We start from the raw sequence: 17,655 nt of genomic DNA, 5'->3' as shown, positions 1-17,655 counted from the left end.
GTGCACTTTGGCTCCACTGACTGAACTGATCATTCACTTGCTGTATGACATTACCGTAACATTTGCATCAACCAAAGTGACAGGGAAAAATGCAAATTACATAAAGTAGCCATAATATGTTTAATACTAACAACATAATATCACTGATATTCCCATTTGGTAACATTCAGTAATTACACATGCAATACCATCAGGGCACAAAAAAAGCTACAATGCGGACTGCAAACCAACATATGTATACCAGACAATAAGACAACGTGACTACGATAATACAATGAAGAACAAATTTAAAAATAGATAAATAAATAAAATACAATTAAAAAAATTCAGCCAAACCCCCAAATTCCCACAGATGCACACACCGCACAGAATTCTAGCTTCAGGTATATTCATAGCATGTGGCCAGGAGAGAATAAATAAATAATAATTTGGAGGCGGCAGTAGCTCAGTCCATAGAGACTTGGCTTGGAAACCGGAGGGTGGCCGGTTCAAGTCCAGCATAGACCCAAAATATGGAAGATGGACTGGTAGCTGGAGAGGTGCCAGTTCACCTCCTGGGCCACCATCTCTCTCCACATTTGCATGTCTATGAGCCTTGTATTTGTACTGTATGTGTGCTTGTGGTTAAAATTTGAGTGAAAAAAGAATTTCCCCGTTGAGGGGATTAATAAAGTATATCTTCTTCTTCATAAATAAATAATACTTAAAAGGGGACCAATACAAGCAAAACAAAATGTAAAAAAATAAATAAATTGGGAAACAATATTTTTTATTAATCCTTCACCTCCCTCCACCAATCCATAACCTGAACCGGTACCACCTGTAAACACTGTGCAACTGGCTCCAAAAAGGATTTACTAGACACTAGTCTGTTGAGCTTCTCTGCAATGTGTCAGGAACGATCCCCAGATTTCCAAGAAAGCATGTCATTTATTATTTATCCTATAAATGGGACGTTCATGAGAGACTGTTTCTGCTAGCGTGTTAAACCGTTCTCGGTAACTTGGTGTTTTTCACAGCCCATTTATTTCAGTGAGGCCACCCGACCCGCCTACACAGATGCTGCCTCCGCCCCTGCAGAGCGTTGCTGTAAGACCCCCAGCTCCTCCAGCGGTACTGTACTGTGCATGGCCTACTGCAGCTTCAGCTTCAACGCGTGGATGCAAGAATGACACCGGCGCTCCCCTTCACCAAGACAACCTGATCGTAAGGACGGATACATTTCATTTTAAGACTTATTAATACCACAACGATGGCGCTTGTCAGTGCACCTTTACGGACACAATTGATCGCGACTGTTTTTACATTCAGCGCACTGTGGGGATGTGCGCTCTCCATCACTCGGTACTCTATTCCGGAGGAGATGGAAGAGGGCTCCTTTGTTGCCAATCTAGCCACAGATTTGGGTTTGGATATTCGCAGTTTGGTGCAGCGCAGAGCAAAGCTCGATGTCATTCACAGCAAAAATTACCTTGACATCAACAAAGAAACAGGGGAGCTGATAATCCGCGAGAAGATAGACCGGGAGAGCATATGCATGACTAAAACAACCTCGTGCTTTCTGAAAATGGATGTCATACTCGAGAGTCCCATTCGCATTTTTAATATCGAGTTAGAAATCATGGACATCAACGACAACGCGCCCGTGTTTCGCAGAAAGACAATGCACTTGGACATCTTGGAGGCAACCCCTCCCGGTGAGAGATTTTCATTGACAAACGCCGTGGATGCGGATGTGGGGGCGAATTCAATCAAGACCTACTATCTCAGCGAAAGCAAATACTTCAACATCGACATACAGACTGGAAGCGATGGCTCCAAATATGTCGATTTGGTGCTGAATGGTAATTTGGACAGAGAGGAGCATGGAGTTCATAATTTGATTTTAACCGCTGTGGATGGAGGGGTGCCTCCCCGCTCCGGAACAGCCAGCATCATAATTAATGTCCTGGATATCAATGACAACGCCCCCCTGTTCAGTCAGCCGGTATTTGCAGTCAATGTTTCAGAGAACTCGGCTGCAGGGACAGTAGTCATGACCTTAAACGCATCAGATTTGGATGAAGGCACAAACGCTCAGTTAGTGTATTCATACACCCTGTACACCTCAGAGAAGACTCAAGAGGTCTTCTCACTTGATCCAAACTCAGGTGAGCTCAAGGTGAAGGGGGTGATCGATTATGAAGAGAGTCAGAGTTTTGAGATGTATATACAGGCTCAGGACAGAGGGGCGACACCGCGGACAGGTCACTGTAAAGTCATGGTGTACATCACAGATCTGAACGATAATTATCCAGAAGTGAACATCGAGTCTGTGAAAAGTTTACTGAGTGAGAACGTCCCTGTAGGGACGCTGATCGCAGTGGTCAGCGTCAGCGACAGGGACTCTGGGGCCAATGGGGTTGTGGAGCTCACTTTGAGTCAGCAGCGGTCTTTACCGTTCGTCCTGAACAAATCCTCAGAGGGTTACTTCGAGCTGCTGGTTTCAAAACCACTGGACAGAGAGATAATAAGCAAATATGACATTACAATGAGGGTGACTGATAAAGGCTCGCCGCCTTTATCCGAAGATGAAACCATAACTTTAGAGATTCTGGATGTCAATGACAATGCGCCCACCTTCTCGCAGTCCTCCTATACTATCCATGTCGTGGAGAATAATCTCCCAGGGGCGTTGTTGACATCTCTTAGTGCGTTTGACCCGGATCTCCATGAGAACCAGTACTTGGTTTATTTCATAATGGAGAAGGAGATAGTTAATACGTCTATGTCAATGCTGTTCTCCATCAACCCTGAGAACGGGGATCTTTATGCCCTGAAGACCTTTGACTATGAGAGGGAGAGGGATTTCCTTTTCCACATCGAGGCTAGAGACTCTGGTGTTCCCCCGCTGAGCAGCAATGTGACAGTTCACATCATCATTCTGGACCAAAACGACAACACTCCTCTCATAGTGTCACCTTGGCGGGCACAGGGTTCTGTTGTAGAGGAGGTGATACCGAGGTCCACAGATAAGGGGCACCTGATAGCCAAAGTGATTGCTATTGATGCCGATTCTGAGCAGAATGCCAGGGTCACGTATCAGCTCCTGCAGATCAGCGATGCAACCCTCTTCAGCCTGGATCAGTACAACGGTGAAATTCGGACGACAAGGATGTTCAGTTACAGAGACCCAAGGCAACAGCGTCTGGTGATTGTTGCGAAAGACAACGGTGATCCTGCTCTCTCTGCTACCGTCACCATCAAGATATCAACAGTAGAACATGTCATGTCCTTTTCAGAGACCACAGAGTTGCCAATAGAGTATGACGTCTTCACAGACTTAAACCTGTACTTAGTAATTGGTTTAGGGGCTGTGTCATTTCTGCTACTGATAACCATCTTGGTTATTATTGTGCTGAAGTGTCAAAAACCAAAGCCAAAGGCCATCAAGATCCCACCGGCCAACAGAAACAGTGTGATCAGCAGAAACAGCGTGATCAGCCAGAGAAGCTCCACCATTGCAGATTCCACCCTGATCTCCAGCGATGCCTACTGGTACAGTTTGTTCCTCGCAGAGACCAGGAAAGGGAAAGTGGTCGTGAGACAGCCGATAATTCCCAAAGGAGCTGGGTATTTTGTGTCCAGTATACCCAGAAGCATAGGACCAAGTGAGACCACAGACTCCAGAGCATCCACACTGGAGGTATGTATAAATTGAGTGGTAGCAAAATGTGATTTAGTGTCATTAATGATGATTGATGAACTTTTTTTTAGGGGCAGCTTTTGATGGAGCGGAAAAAGATCAACACACTTTTGTTTACAGACAACACAGTGATAATTAGACAGCTTATTGTTGTGTTCAGGGATTTACCGTTGTGTTAAAAAACTTCTTATTCTTTGTCTTCTTGTATAAACTGTGGATGCGAGTTGGTGATACTTTAAATTTTTGCAGGATCAAAGAAGTGCCTTTTTCAATACTGTATGTATCATTTTGTGTTTTTTTTTAGTATCAGGTGTCGACATTTCATTGATTCTTTTAAACAAAGAGACACTTTGTGCAATTACTGGTAAAGAGATTATCTTCAATTTGCAGATCTTTGGCAGATACCTAAAGTCTCAGGGGTGGATTTCAGTGTTTGACTAATGAGTCATTACAAAACAGTTCCTCTCTAAACATGTTAGATGGTTTTGTTTAATTAACTCTTTGAGACTCGAAAAGGGGAAACTATCTTGTCATTTGTCTTGTGACCCTTTGGAGGCCGGACCTCAAGGTTGGGACCCACTGGACACCAACGACAGTTAAATCTATTATTATTATTGCTGTTCAATGTGTGTCTGGGTTATAAATGTTGAGGGTAATGATGTTTTATGTGTAGTCTAGGTAAAACTGATATGTGCAAGTGAAACAAGAGTGGCCTTGTTTCATTGAGGTTAGTAGTAATGCATTAGGTCCAACATTTTTCCAACATTCTGCTACACTCATATGTTGATATACAACACAGAACATATATACAGCTGAGATAAGAATAAAATCATGCCGACGTTCATTATCAGTCTATTTCTAGAATGAACTGTCTGCACTTTTTTTTTGCATAATTAGGCCAAACAAATACCCCCAAACTGAAAATGTGCCACTGTTCAGTGTCTTATGTAGTATGTAGGCCATTTATTGCAGATGCAAAGCATAACTAGTGGGCGTAAGAGGGGGGCGGGAGGAGGGGGGAGTACTTCAAAGAAGCCCAGACATGGAGGGGGTTCTCTGCAAGGACAAGAACAATATCACTGTGCTAAGTGAGACGCGTCATGCTGGGGGACCGTGGAATCTCCAGCAGCAGCGCAGTCAATGTAGAAACGGATCCAGATGTTGTTTGCTTATGTACAGCTGGACCTGCAACCTAACACTGATCCACTGAAAGATTAAAGAGTATGAATATGCATAAATGCACAAGGGGAGGAAGAGAGAGAGTGTGAGAGACTGGTGTATGATATGTATTGTAAGTGTGGGTTTGAGTGTCTGAGTTTCACACGTACCACTGAACTTGTCTCTTCTTTCTGTTCTTAAGTACTCAAAATGAAAGGAAGTCCATTCTTCAACTGGAGGTATGCTGGTTGCTAACTACATTCTGTAGAGCCACTATGATTGTGTAGACATTTTCTATCATTTTTCTATTTGGTATACATTCTTAGTTTGGCTCAAAAAATTATGATTTGATAACCTGTCCCCTGTTCCCAATGCAAATCTTTTGGTGTAGATCCTCTGGTCAACATATTGTTCCGATTAAATAGAGCAGAATCAAATATTTCCATTTGTCCCAGGTCAGACTCTGTCCCTCACAAATACAACACTCCCAGTGCAATGTTATTGTGAGGACTCACATTGAAATTGGCGAGTCTCTCGACTGAGAAAACCTATCAGCTTACTGACAGCGGAGATTAGAATAAAATTGGCTGCTGGTCAGACTTTGTGTTGTGCACATCTGGCTGGCTTGGCGGGAATTCAGGGCAAAGTGATGGCACAGAGTAAAAAAAAAAAAAGGATTAGGGAATGAATTGTTCCGAATAGGTTCTCAGCATGTAACATACCTGAGAGCACTGACTGTAACAACTATCTGTCTGGGCATGTTTCAGATTTGTAGGCAATGTATGACAATAAAGCACAGTCTATTCTTTTTTTCCCCATAGTTGTACTATTGGCCCACCAAATACCAAATAGCACTTTGTGATGCCTGCTTGTGCATGCTTTATTGTGCTAATTACACCCTCTAATATTTTATTGTAGTTGTGTATGCTAATCTGATTCCTATGAATGATTTGGTGAAAATTCCTCAAGCACACTGACAAACAAAAAAGAAACCGAAATATACAAAGAAGTCACTGATTTAGACCTGAATTTAAAATGTCCCTGAAACTCAATGACTTGTCAATGATGGTGGTAGTAACCAGTCACGATCCACTGTTGCATGAGTGAGGACTTTCTACAAGTTTGTATCGAGGTCAGCTTTCTATTTTGGCTAATTTTATGTTCTTTCTCTTAGCAGGAACCCAGAAGAGAACTGCCATGATATAATCATCTCTTCATGGGAGTCTCTGGCTGAAACTCTTCCCCGTGACTCACAGAGAAGATGTAAAACATCTGTCCTCCCTCAGTCCCTCTGCTTCAACAGTATTTTCTCTCTAGCTCCTCCGATCCCCCTCCGTACAAACATCGACCACTAACCACCTCATCTTTCTACCTTTTGTTTCTCTCTTAAGCATGGATCTGCATGATTCTACAACATCTAGAATTGAAATCATTTATGGCAGGATATCGGGACATTTTCTGGAGTTGCCTCAAGTAGTAAACCATTTCCTCCTTAATGCTTTGAAATTCCTCAATGGACAAATATGCCTTCTCTCTTTGGGGTGGGGGGGGTTAGGCTGTGTGCTGTAGTTCTAGAAACCATCAGTAGCTCACCATATACGAAAGTCTCCATCATGCAGCAAAGTTTAAAACACGCCTATTTATAAACACGTATGAATCAGGGTGAATATGATTCTTCCATAAATCTGATAAATACTGAACTGTAGCTGGTTATGTCGGTGATTCAGGCTTTGCACTTGGTGTTTTTTTGTTTTGTTTTGTTTTTTGAACAATCATTTCTACTGTATTATGAATTTTACTGTTCAGACAAGGCTCATAATAGAAATTTGCCGATGAGATGACCAATGATCTGATTTTAGATTTTTTCTTTTTTACAATGTTTGTTGTATTCAGTGATGAATGTGCAAAAATTACAAAAAAAAAGAAGAAAAAAAAATAAAACTGGAGAATGGAAAAAAACACACAAACAAAGGAGAGACACTAATTCTCTTTTTATTTGATTGTAGATACAGAAATAATAGAAATAAATAGAAATAACGATGAGAACTCATCATATGTTATAGATATCTGTGCTGCTATAAAACATCTGACTTGGCACACGGTTATCTGGCTGTATTGAGAAACAGTATACACTGCAATATTGAATTTTCTGAACTGTGATCACATTCATCTTCTAAAATCTGTCTCGGCCTGTCTCCTCTTGTTTGGGTGAGTAAGCGAGGGTGTATGGGGGAGGTGTGGCCTCAGATTAAATAATTTATTCAGAGGCACTCTGACATCACAACTTTGGGTGGGGCCAGAGTGGACAGCAAGAAAAAAAAAAAAACATCCAAACACGATGAACCATATTTTTAAAATCAGGGTCCAATCAATTTTAGCTGTCTTTATAGTAAGATATTATCATGCTTATAAGCTATTATCATCCCAATCTAATTCTCACTGTCTTTTTTCAGGCTAAAAAATCAAATACGACGTCATTCATTCATTGCACACAGTGCAAATCATATTAATCAATTAAAAATACAATTAAAGTGGAAATTTAAAAAAAGTATTTTGTAATGATAAATACCCTGTTTATTGAAAAAAAAAGTAAGAATATTAAAAAGTATTTATCTTTGCCATGGTACAAGGGAATATAAGATCCAGGCGAGTTTTTCTGAATATTCATGTTTTTATAGATATTTTATGTATTAACTTTTAATGCTGCTTTTGTGAGCTTCTTCGAGGGCATTTTGTGTTGCATATTTGTAGTTTAGTGCATATATGATGTTGTTTTGATATTGTACATAAGTTGAAAAAAAAAAAATCGAAACTAGAGTACTTTTCTTGACCTCAGAGGTAGCGCTTGTTGCACTACTATGAAGCCCAGGACTTTTGATTTCTCAGAAACAAGGAGTTTAATAAAAGGACCACTTGTTAGGGTGCTAAGCGATCAAATCTAATTGTCTGAGGTGAGAGGAGAATTAGATTGTGAGAAGGAGAACGCAGTGTTAATTATAGTTACAGTATTCCAGCGCTGACTTCGCAAGAATACCCCCCGCCCGCCCCCTCTTACTGCTGAACACATTGATAGACGCATAAAAAGTATTAAGCAGATGACAGCACTTTGAATTATGCACCCGATCTAAATGTGATCGCAGCGCTCGCTCAGAAATGCAGTGACTATTTCTAGGTGTATCGAGCTACATGTTCTGAGTCAGTGAAATCTAACCTCTCTTTTCCCCTCTCTCTCTCTCTGTCTCTCTCTCTGCTGCCTGGTGTTACACCAGGCTGCTCAGACATAAACACAGCTGGCCATCTTTCTGTCAGACTAAAGATGTCACGTAATGAGGGATCTCTTGCTGTGGAGTACATGTTATGTGTGCAATCAATGCTTGAACCCGGTTGATTCCAACAGGGTTAAAAAGAATGAATAAATTGCACATATGACGATAACTCCTTTGCGTGCCTTCTGTATTGTAAAAGATGTATACGACTGTTGATGAATGAAACAATGGCATGTCATACAGTATTACAAATTACAGTTACCCCAATGATAAAAATCCTGTGAATTGCTAAGGTGTTGTTGGATAGGGACTCAGCCTTTTTTTTATTTATTTCAGAGCAGATGTTCTACAAAGAACCGGTAGATTCATTTACTGTAAATCGAACTGCTTTATACTTTGTGTTTTTTATACAGTAGACTTTTTTGATATCTTCTGTATTCACTGTGATCGAACAGCACAGGAGGTGCTTGTGCTTGGGCATAGTAGAAAGTGTGTTATTTCTCATTCGTGTGCACAGCTCGGGTTTTTACCCTTGTTCATTTGCCAGTCATTATTGTACAGTATGCTTCGGGAGTTGCATCAAAACCTAATCCAGTTCTATTCCACTCAGTGGATCAAAGACAAGTATGGGAGAGAATGGTCTTGCTTTTATTTTCAAGTCGAGTTAATTGTCAGATTTTGATGTTGCTTATTTGGCTTAAATGTTCTGCCTGATCATACTAGTTTGAATAAAGCTTTTTAATCTGTCTTTCCGTTGCATCTGTGATAAGAAAATGAAACAAAGTTCTCAAAAAGTGACTTCCGTAATGTGACTCACATGCTCTTTTCTCTCTCTTTCCTCTCCCTCTTTCCCTCGCATAGACACATTTTGACCCAGTTTCTCTATATAACCCTCTGCACTAATTCTTGGAAATTGAAAACTAAATAAAGGAGTTATGCCTGCAGTTCAAATCGCAGAAGCAGACAAATAATAGCTTTGTCAGGATTAGTAAAAAAAAACCCAGAGCCAAATTGCATAGTCTGCTCTTCAGCGTGACCACACAGGGCTATCAAGCCTGACAGGAGACTGATGTGTGACGGTCCAATGCAACTGGAAATGCAGCACATTCAGTGTGTTTTTAATAAAAAAAACAGTATATCTTATAGCATTAATAGGACAGATAGAATAATAAAGTTAAGTGCTAAATACTTCAGAGATATATTTGGGTCAAAATAGTTACCCCAAATGTTGGATAATTGGTTACTACTCGTCTCGGCAGCACTTACTGCTATATTAAAGGGCCCTAAGGTCGCCTGGTTTACTTGTGCTTTAAAAGGATTGGAAGTAGGTCAAAGGAAATAAACAGTGCACCTGTGGCTACATTCATGTGTTCTGAGTACCGCTGTAAGACTTCTCATCAATTCACAGACACAGCGGTCAGACCCGGCGCTGTCCATGGTGCTGAAAGTGCTGAAAGCAAACAAGCTGTGACGCACCGGGGTGCAAATGACTCTTTTTTTTTTTTCTTTTACAGTTTACTTGAAGCTAAAATATTTTTTTTACCCCTTTTCTGTTAAACAGTTTACTCTGCAGGAGGCTCTGCCAAATGATGTATTTCATACGTCTCCACACAAGCGAGGTAGGAGTAGAATGTAGGGCAGCTGTGAATAGCCACCCACATCTGTGGTTTATTCCGCAATTTAAATGACATAAATGCCCCCAAGAATTGGAAAAAAGCTGACAGAACACCAGAGGGAAGGCCGGAAAAGAAGAAGAAGAAACCCAAAAACTACCAGATGCAAGGAGTTCAGAGCTTCAGGAGGAGCCCGAAGTCCTTATTATCAACCGCTCTGGTGAAGTATCTCCTAGAATCCTGATCCTGATCAGAAACAGATCAGTCTATAAAATAAATGAGTAAAGTCTGCCTGTTATTTATATCATCCATATTTATGTTCTAGAAGGGGAAGACAATTGGGACATAAATAATAAAACCACCAATCATTTTTTGTCAGGTAGCAACAAGAACTTACCGTATGTTTCGTCAGTGCACTTAGATCGACCAAAGAGCAGCTGCAGCACTGCAAAACTTTCTCCTCTCCACAGTAAAGTTAGAAAGAGCTTCATCAGACGATGATACATATATAGTTCGGAGGAAGGTATGCAATTAAGCACCCCATTATACACGATCATGCTTTCTTTGTGCAGCGCTGCAGTGCTTTCATTTCTAGGCTTTGGGCTTCATCATAAATCACTTTAAAAATCTTCACAATCAGAGAAGTGCTTTTGTTTGCATAGAGCTAGGGCGAGTAGAAAGCAGTGTATTGATCCAGTAAGTAGTGTTTTACTTTTGAGTACTGTCAGTTTCACCGTTGAGTACTGGGTTAGAATATTAAAAAACAGAGATTTTCAGAGACGGGTGCAAGCCGCTTTAGCATTTTTTTTTTTTTTTTTAACCAGATTATGTGGATTTGCTCAGTCTGTCTAGATTTGGAAGTCCATTTCAAATCAGTTTGCAATAACAGACAACGGACAAACTAGTTTTCTTTAAATTATAAATCTAATGTTGGTTTAGTCCTTATTATATAATATCTGGAGGCCAATTCTCTGCTTCAGGCTGTAGATGTCAACTCGTACTTTGGCATGTAGTGGCATTAAGCAGAAGGTGTTCTCTGGTGCCCTCTGTCTTCGCTGTGGATGCCAGAACCTGAGAGTTTGTGGTGTGTTATCAGTGCAAACCATAGCTATTATTAGACTTGTCATGTTGATGCATTTTTTTTATAGAAACTCCAAAAATGATTAGGCCATGTCAGAGCAACTTCACCAGCTCGGCAAGTTTGTCAGTGCAACTGTCTGCAAAAATAATTCTAGTGTGGAACAAAACTTTTTGTTAGAATGTTTTCTTACTTGATGTATGACTGTTTCCCTGTATCATGTAACATATGACCTAGGACATTCTTTGTTCATACTGAATTGAAATGCATTTTGGCCTCATGTCTATGGTTATTGTTATTTTATGCATTTAAATATAGGTTTTAATGACAATTGCAACAATATCAGTCAAAGTGTAAAAACAAGCTGTGGGGTGTTTGACCCATTTGCATGAGTGAGTCAGATCAGCAGAGAAGATACACTGACTGGGGCCCATGCACAGTAGGGGGGTCATGAGTCTTAACACCTAGAGCCATTGTTTTCACCACAGCTGAGAAGATAAAGTGAAGTTGTCTTAAGCAAGTGTCCAGTAATGTGTTGCTCCGGAAGAAGTCAGGGGGATGTGTCATTTATTTTGTTTCATGACTGGACTGCTGCACCATTACAGAAAGTGATATAAACAGATTGTCCCTCTCATTTAGAGACACACGCTGGATAAGACAGGAATACAAATCTATCACAGCATCTGCAAAGTCTTTGATTTCATGCACTTGATCTCCACAGACTCTGTCTTGTTGCCTTCATATTAAATCTGTAGTTTGATAAAGTGAATGCTGCTGCAGATTTAAACACATTCATGTTTTGATCATTGTAATATTTATAGAAGTGTTTACATGAAAAGGTAACAGGCTTCCACATTCACAGGGGGGAATCAGGGACTGAAGTAGTCTGTGCTCATCTGGTGGCCAGAGTACTATGATGGAGTTAAGTGCAGTGAAATTTAGGCTCCATCTTGAGTGATGCCCGTGGCGGGTTTTTATTTTTTTTATGTGTGACTGCCCTTGCCATGGGGTCACTGCTGCACTAGTTTGTGTCGTCCAGTCTCTGCAGGCTGTTTTAAATGACTGCATGTAAGCGGAAATCCAGCACAGAGATGTCAGCAAAATGACAACATCTGTATAAAAAAAACATACAGAAAGGTGGATCATTATAATCCTGACAAGGGAATCTTTTAGACAGTGTGATGGACAGATGGACAGATACCTCACTGCTATTTAAAATGCATATTTGAATACAGAATGTAAGGTTTTCATCATCAAACATGGCTTTCATAGACTTTCACTGTGATGGCATATATGTAATAGTATTAATTTATTTTATTTTTATTTTTTCGTGAGGACATCAAATTTAGAACGGTGATCACAGCTGGTACTGAAACATTCGTCAAATTGCTGTTGCTATGGAAACACAATTTTCTGAGACTTATGCAACAAACCTAAAATGGTTCCTGTAGCCAAGCAGCTGAACAATCAGCAGAGCATATCCGACAATTCATAACATCATTCCCAGTGTTTTTTTGTTTGTTTGTTTGTTTGTTTGTTTTTTTGTTGCAACTTGTGGCTGCATGTGCTTTCATGTAAATGTGCCCTCTGTTCCCTTCCTGTTCCCAAATACAGATAATCAACAAACCCCGAGCACAAGTTCATATCACAGAAATCTGCTATTAGATTAGAATAAAACATAAATCGGTTGAAGATCAATTTGCTTCTTTCATCTCTCCACCACAGGCTTTCACAGGCTGAAATTTAGTGGCCATCAATGTCAGGGGGAAAGACATATAGGGCCTTAGGCAGCTTGAAGAGATGGAGTTCATTTTCAATTAAATCCATGGCTAGTTTTTACCTATTTTTCTTTCTTCTCTTCTGCTCTTGTCGAAGGACTTTTAATAATATGTAGATATGTTTTCTGTGTTTTTATTTGGCATGTATTAACAGATATATTGATAGAAAAATCATTCTGTAAAATGTATTATTTATCTTTTTACGATAAGAACATTTTAGAGTGGTCTAGCAGATTCTGAATATTCAAGGGAGCCATTATGGCTCTGCTCCATTAGAAGCATTCACCCAGTGATCTATTCTGCTCAAAGCTATCAGGACAGCACTGCCCTGCCAGATGTTGTGACCGACTTTGCTTGTCTGTTTTGGACGGATTTCCCAGACCCCCCCCCCTTTAGCTTTCGCCAAAAATAATGTGGCCTCACTCTCACAGAGAAATGCTGCTGCTGATTTATTTATTTTTAGCTCTTTTGCTGCTTATACCAAGACACAGTTTGCAGCTCCGGTTCCTTGTTACTCAACTAAAAGCTACATGTGTTCCATATTCAGTGGTGTCCTTTTAGTTCCCCTTTTGTGGCTGCTAATTCATTCATTCATTCACTGCCTGATTGTTGTTATGTCTCGGCTCTACCCCAAATTTTACACAAGAGAGCCATTGTTACTGACCCAGCAATCCCCCTTCGTTCTAATATTTTATGACTCACTTGCTCCTTCAATATGTTTCCATAACAATTCCTGTTTTAGAGACAAAGATAATGCACAAAAGGACCATTTTCCAAAACTCTATGTCATAACCCGGTTATATTTTATAGTAAAGACTGAAAATAAAATATAACCCGGTTATATTTTATAGTAAAGACTGAAAATAAAATGGGTAATTCCAGTGCATACACACATCTTAATGTATTTTTCAATTGTGTAAATGATCCAGGGCTGTTAGGAGACAAAGGACAAAGACCACGCCATGGTGTCGACAGTTTACTCAGTTAAAAGACACTTTCATATGGATTTCCTTTACATCGTCATTGATCCAGTCACATTGTTTCCTGTGTATGCATGCATAACTGTATTAACATGTCATTTAAGCTATATATACGACAACTTCTGGCTTGAACAGAAATGACTAATTATTATAATTGACTGGAATAACCCTAGATTTATCTTAATGAGATCCCAAAGCAGGTTAAATGCGTAATGACAAAACATACATAGCAGATTCATTTTTGTGGTTCCTTTGTAGGTGACCTCAATCTACCTGAGCTTGGGGAACTGACCAGGGTGCTGAAATGATTCTTTAACTGACGCTTCTTTTGCTATGTCACACATTGCTAGTTTATGTAAGTATCAGCGATATTCAACAGTTATAACATATATAGATATAGTCAAATATATATTTTTAATTTACTTTATAGCAGGTCAGTTTGTATTTGAAAACATAAGGGGGCTTCCATTAGCAGCATAACACCAGTATCCAGCAACTCTGTTGAGGTCACAACCTTTTCAACACACAATAAATAAACGAATAATGCAGTGCTAACAAACAAATAGTCATTGGTCTATTCCAGCATGTAATTAATTCTCTGTCGTCTCCATTCTGTTTCAGTTTGAGAGAACAGTTTGTGTGAGAATATGGTGAAAAAATGTCAAATTATTTTTTTTGTCTCGCTACCACAAGTTTCAGTTTGACACCTCGCTAATTAGTTTTCAAGACACAGTTCCCCAGTCACACTAAGAAGGACATCATGTTGCATTTTAATGAAAGCAATGCAAAACGACGTCTCAGGCTCTGCTCTAAAATGCTCTAATTGAGTTGTAGATTGGGTGGACGGACATCAACGGGTAACCATTAAGTGCACTTAGAGCTTGTGGATGACAGCATCTTTTAGAACTCCACTCCCGTTAATGCTTTACCATGAGATACATGTATAAAGCCTCAGTACTATTGGGTGTTTTTTACCTTCTCTGTGCAGGGTTGAGTGGACATTAACCATATTATGAAGTAATACTATGGACTAGAATAGAAGATCCATCTCGACCAGTGTTATCAGTGTTATTTTGACCCATAAAACACATGGAAAAGCAGAGAAAAGGGTAAAAACAGTTGCTTTTATTAAATTTGCTACTCGTATATAAGACTAAAATGTTAAAATATTATAATAATATTCTGTTTAGGCAACGATAAAACACAGCTATATCAAAAAATAAAGAGACAATGTGCACAGATCTCCACTAAGAACTACTGGCCAGGATGACACAGACCACCAAGCCAGGGAAAAAAAAAATCTAACTAAAAAAAATCACTCAAACATACACATAAAAGATGCAAGCACAGGAACACAACACTCAACCAGTGGAGTGAAAGAAGAAAGGAGTGGTCTAATCGTCCTACTAGGCCCCGCCTTGGGCAGACACATTACCCTCCTTTTAGATTAAGCTTTGGTCTGGGACAAAGAGGCAAGACACACATTAGGGTGGGCAGATGGTAAGCAGAAACACATTAACAAGAAGTCTCATAAAACCCAGGACTGATGTACGCATTAGCAAAACAGCAGTCAGCAGAACAAACAAACACACTGAAAAATGTTGGTGTTCAATCAGCTTTCACCCAGGTCAGGAACAGCCATTCAACGGTGCATAAAGGTAACAGGTGTTACCAAAAGTCGGTATATATCCTACAAACCTTTTTGTCATCAGACACAAACAGCTCGGCGAATGTGCAGGCAGTCAGCCTACAAACATTAAAACAAGTCATTCCCCCCAAACCCCAAATAATAAAATAGTGGCTCAAATTAACTCTACAACAGAAACCTGGTAAATTTAGCCTGGTGTATACAATGTAGGGAAGCAAAAAGGAGCTTGAACTAGTGCCTCCTGGAGCCTAATGAGGCTTGAGGTGGACTGACTTTTACTAACTAACCCAAGTACTCATCCACCCATTTTCCATTTTGTAAATTAAACAGGGTCTCAAGTGGGTGTAGCCTATCTAAGCATGCACTGGGTGAGATGCGCTGTGTTTCGCTCCTTTAAAGTTCACTGCTTGTGTCAGCTTCAAACGTCACTGGTGCTTCAGACAGCAGCTTAATTCGTTTTTAAAGTTTTGAAGGTAAACTAAGTGTACTTCTTATTAATGAGGTAAGAAAAGAAGAGAGTAGGAAAATTCAGAAATGTGTCTATCTAGTGTACAGAAAGAAACAATCATGAGTATGAGGCCATTTCCACCTGGTGCCAAGTAATTATGTAAGTACAATAGAAGTAACAGGCTAATTTAATAAATGTCATTCTGCAGTCACAACACATTGTGAGTCATATGAAATGTTACATAAATATTAGCCATGAAAATGAATGCAGACCACAGTGACACTGGGCCAAATATCCTTTTTAGACAAACACATTTATGAATTATTTTTTGCTCTAACATATTGCACCATAACATAATTGAATTCAGCACTTCTCAATAAAAAAAATGACTTTATAATAAGATGCAGGCACTTTGGACTCTTACTGAGAATAAAACGACTCAACCAGAGAGACGCTGAGGAGTTGCTGTAAGTTTTTCAAGTCACAAGATGTCACTGTGTTTGAAATGTCACTGCATTTGAAATCCTGAAACATGAATGCAGGAAAAAAGAAAAAGCCCCAAAGGTTCTTAGAGCTTCATCTATCATTATCAGTCAGTCAGTAATGCACATTGACAACCACATTTACACCTGCGGGCTTCGAGTTCACCTGCAAACTCTGGGAGAACATCAGTGGGTTGACTTGCATGTGCATCCTTTATTTTAGTTAAAGGGTGGCTCTTTCTGTGACAAAGGCTGCATCATGTATACTGATTAATGCAGCCTCAGTATTTATTTATTTTACACCGGGCTGTATTCAGCACACTGTGAGCCTTCTGGTTTCCGTGCACATATATAACCCTATATCACATTTCTCTTCGGGGTATATATATAGAGAGAGAGGAAATGAGACTTATGCTTTGTGGGGGTCCACCACAAGCATCTTAAATACGATTATGTGACCTGACAGTCTGATGTCTATCACTGACAGTGATCCATGTGGAGAGGGACGGCTGTGATTGTCAGGCGCAATGCTTTCTCTTCATGCTGCGCCTGTCCAAAACGCTCGCCATGCGGTAGGCTGCGCCACAGAAATCGCTACCGGCAAATTAACCATCCTTAGTACAGACAAAGGAAGACAAACATAAGCCAGTCTGCAAAACATGTGTCTGTGCTTGTGTGGCCACGTTAACTGCGCGCATTACGAGGAGGGATGATGAGGTTGGATATTCAGCACGTAAAATTTGACCTTGCTTTTAATAATTAAACGTTTTTAATCACATCTTTGGGTTATATCCCCCGCCCCAATAATCTCACCATATGTTTCACAGACAGCGATTTTGTTTTTACGCACTGAATGACTGGTGTCGTGGAAGTTATATATATAGATGCATATGTTTTGTGTGGCCACCATTCTTTATTATGGGGGCGGGGGGGTGCTTTTAGTGTGTTGGTCGTCTACTAGCTCCCAGATCCTACACCGACATCGTAATGGAGGGATGAGGGGAGAGAAATGGGTGGGGAGGGAGGAGGGGAGCTGCGCCACAGTGGAGAAGGGAGAGCTGGAGTCTGAGTGCGCGCTAGGGTGGGATACGGTCCTTCCAAGGTCAAGTCAGATACACTAGATGACATAACGTCCGGTTACAGATTCCAAAATAAAAGTTCTATAAATTAACAAGCATGCTGTACATTTTCACTGGCGCATATACACTCAGGGATCGGTAAAGCATGGTTCAAGACAATATAAAGTAAACCAAACGTGTATTTAGACAGCAAAATTAAGTGTTTGTTCACTACGCACAAGTTAATACCTAAATTATGATTTAGGAATTGATCAAAATAATGACAGCTATGCCATTAAAGGGTGCCATAGCTCCCAGTTATTAATTTCAGCTGACTAAAACACCAGTGAAGCCTCTTCAATTCTGGGTTTCCTGAACGCGTTTCTCCTTTTCTTCCCTCCTGGCATACTGAACTTGGAGAAAACTTCTACTCATTTTATTTTGAAAGGCACACACTTCTT

General features: G+C 40.1%; 1 protein-coding gene across 4 annotated transcripts; it reads left to right on the top strand.

Annotated features, from left to right (window-relative positions):
- Nucleotides 1–953: 953 nt before the first annotated feature.
- LOC104920025 (protocadherin alpha-C2-like) lies at nucleotides 954–8,857 on the top strand. Of its 4 annotated transcripts, none has more exons than XM_019278175.2 (3): nucleotides 954–3,685; nucleotides 5,046–5,082; nucleotides 6,021–8,857. In XM_019278175.2, exons 1-2 carry the CDS (start codon nucleotides 1,253–1,255, stop codon nucleotides 5,055–5,057), a joined length of 2,445 nt encoding a protein of 814 aa, XP_019133720.2. In that variant the 5' UTR covers nucleotides 954–1,252; the 3' UTR covers nucleotides 5,058–5,082; nucleotides 6,021–8,857. The 4 variants fall into 4 exon arrangements, with proteins under 4 accessions (XP_019133720.2, XP_019133718.2, XP_010730480.3 ...); XM_010732178.3 differs by having other exon boundaries at nucleotides 955–3,685; nucleotides 6,018–8,857; XM_019278173.2 differs by lacking the exon at nucleotides 5,046–5,082.
- Nucleotides 8,858–17,655: the final 8,798 nt, after the last annotated feature.

This window comes from Larimichthys crocea, chromosome XXII (genome assembly GCF_000972845.2).
Source record: "Larimichthys crocea isolate SSNF chromosome XXII, L_crocea_2.0, whole genome shotgun sequence".
In the NCBI taxonomy this organism is placed as follows: domain Eukaryota; kingdom Metazoa; phylum Chordata; class Actinopteri; family Sciaenidae; genus Larimichthys; species Larimichthys crocea.
Note: the sequence above shows the minus strand (reverse complement) of the source record. Positions and strands in the feature narration are given on the sequence as shown.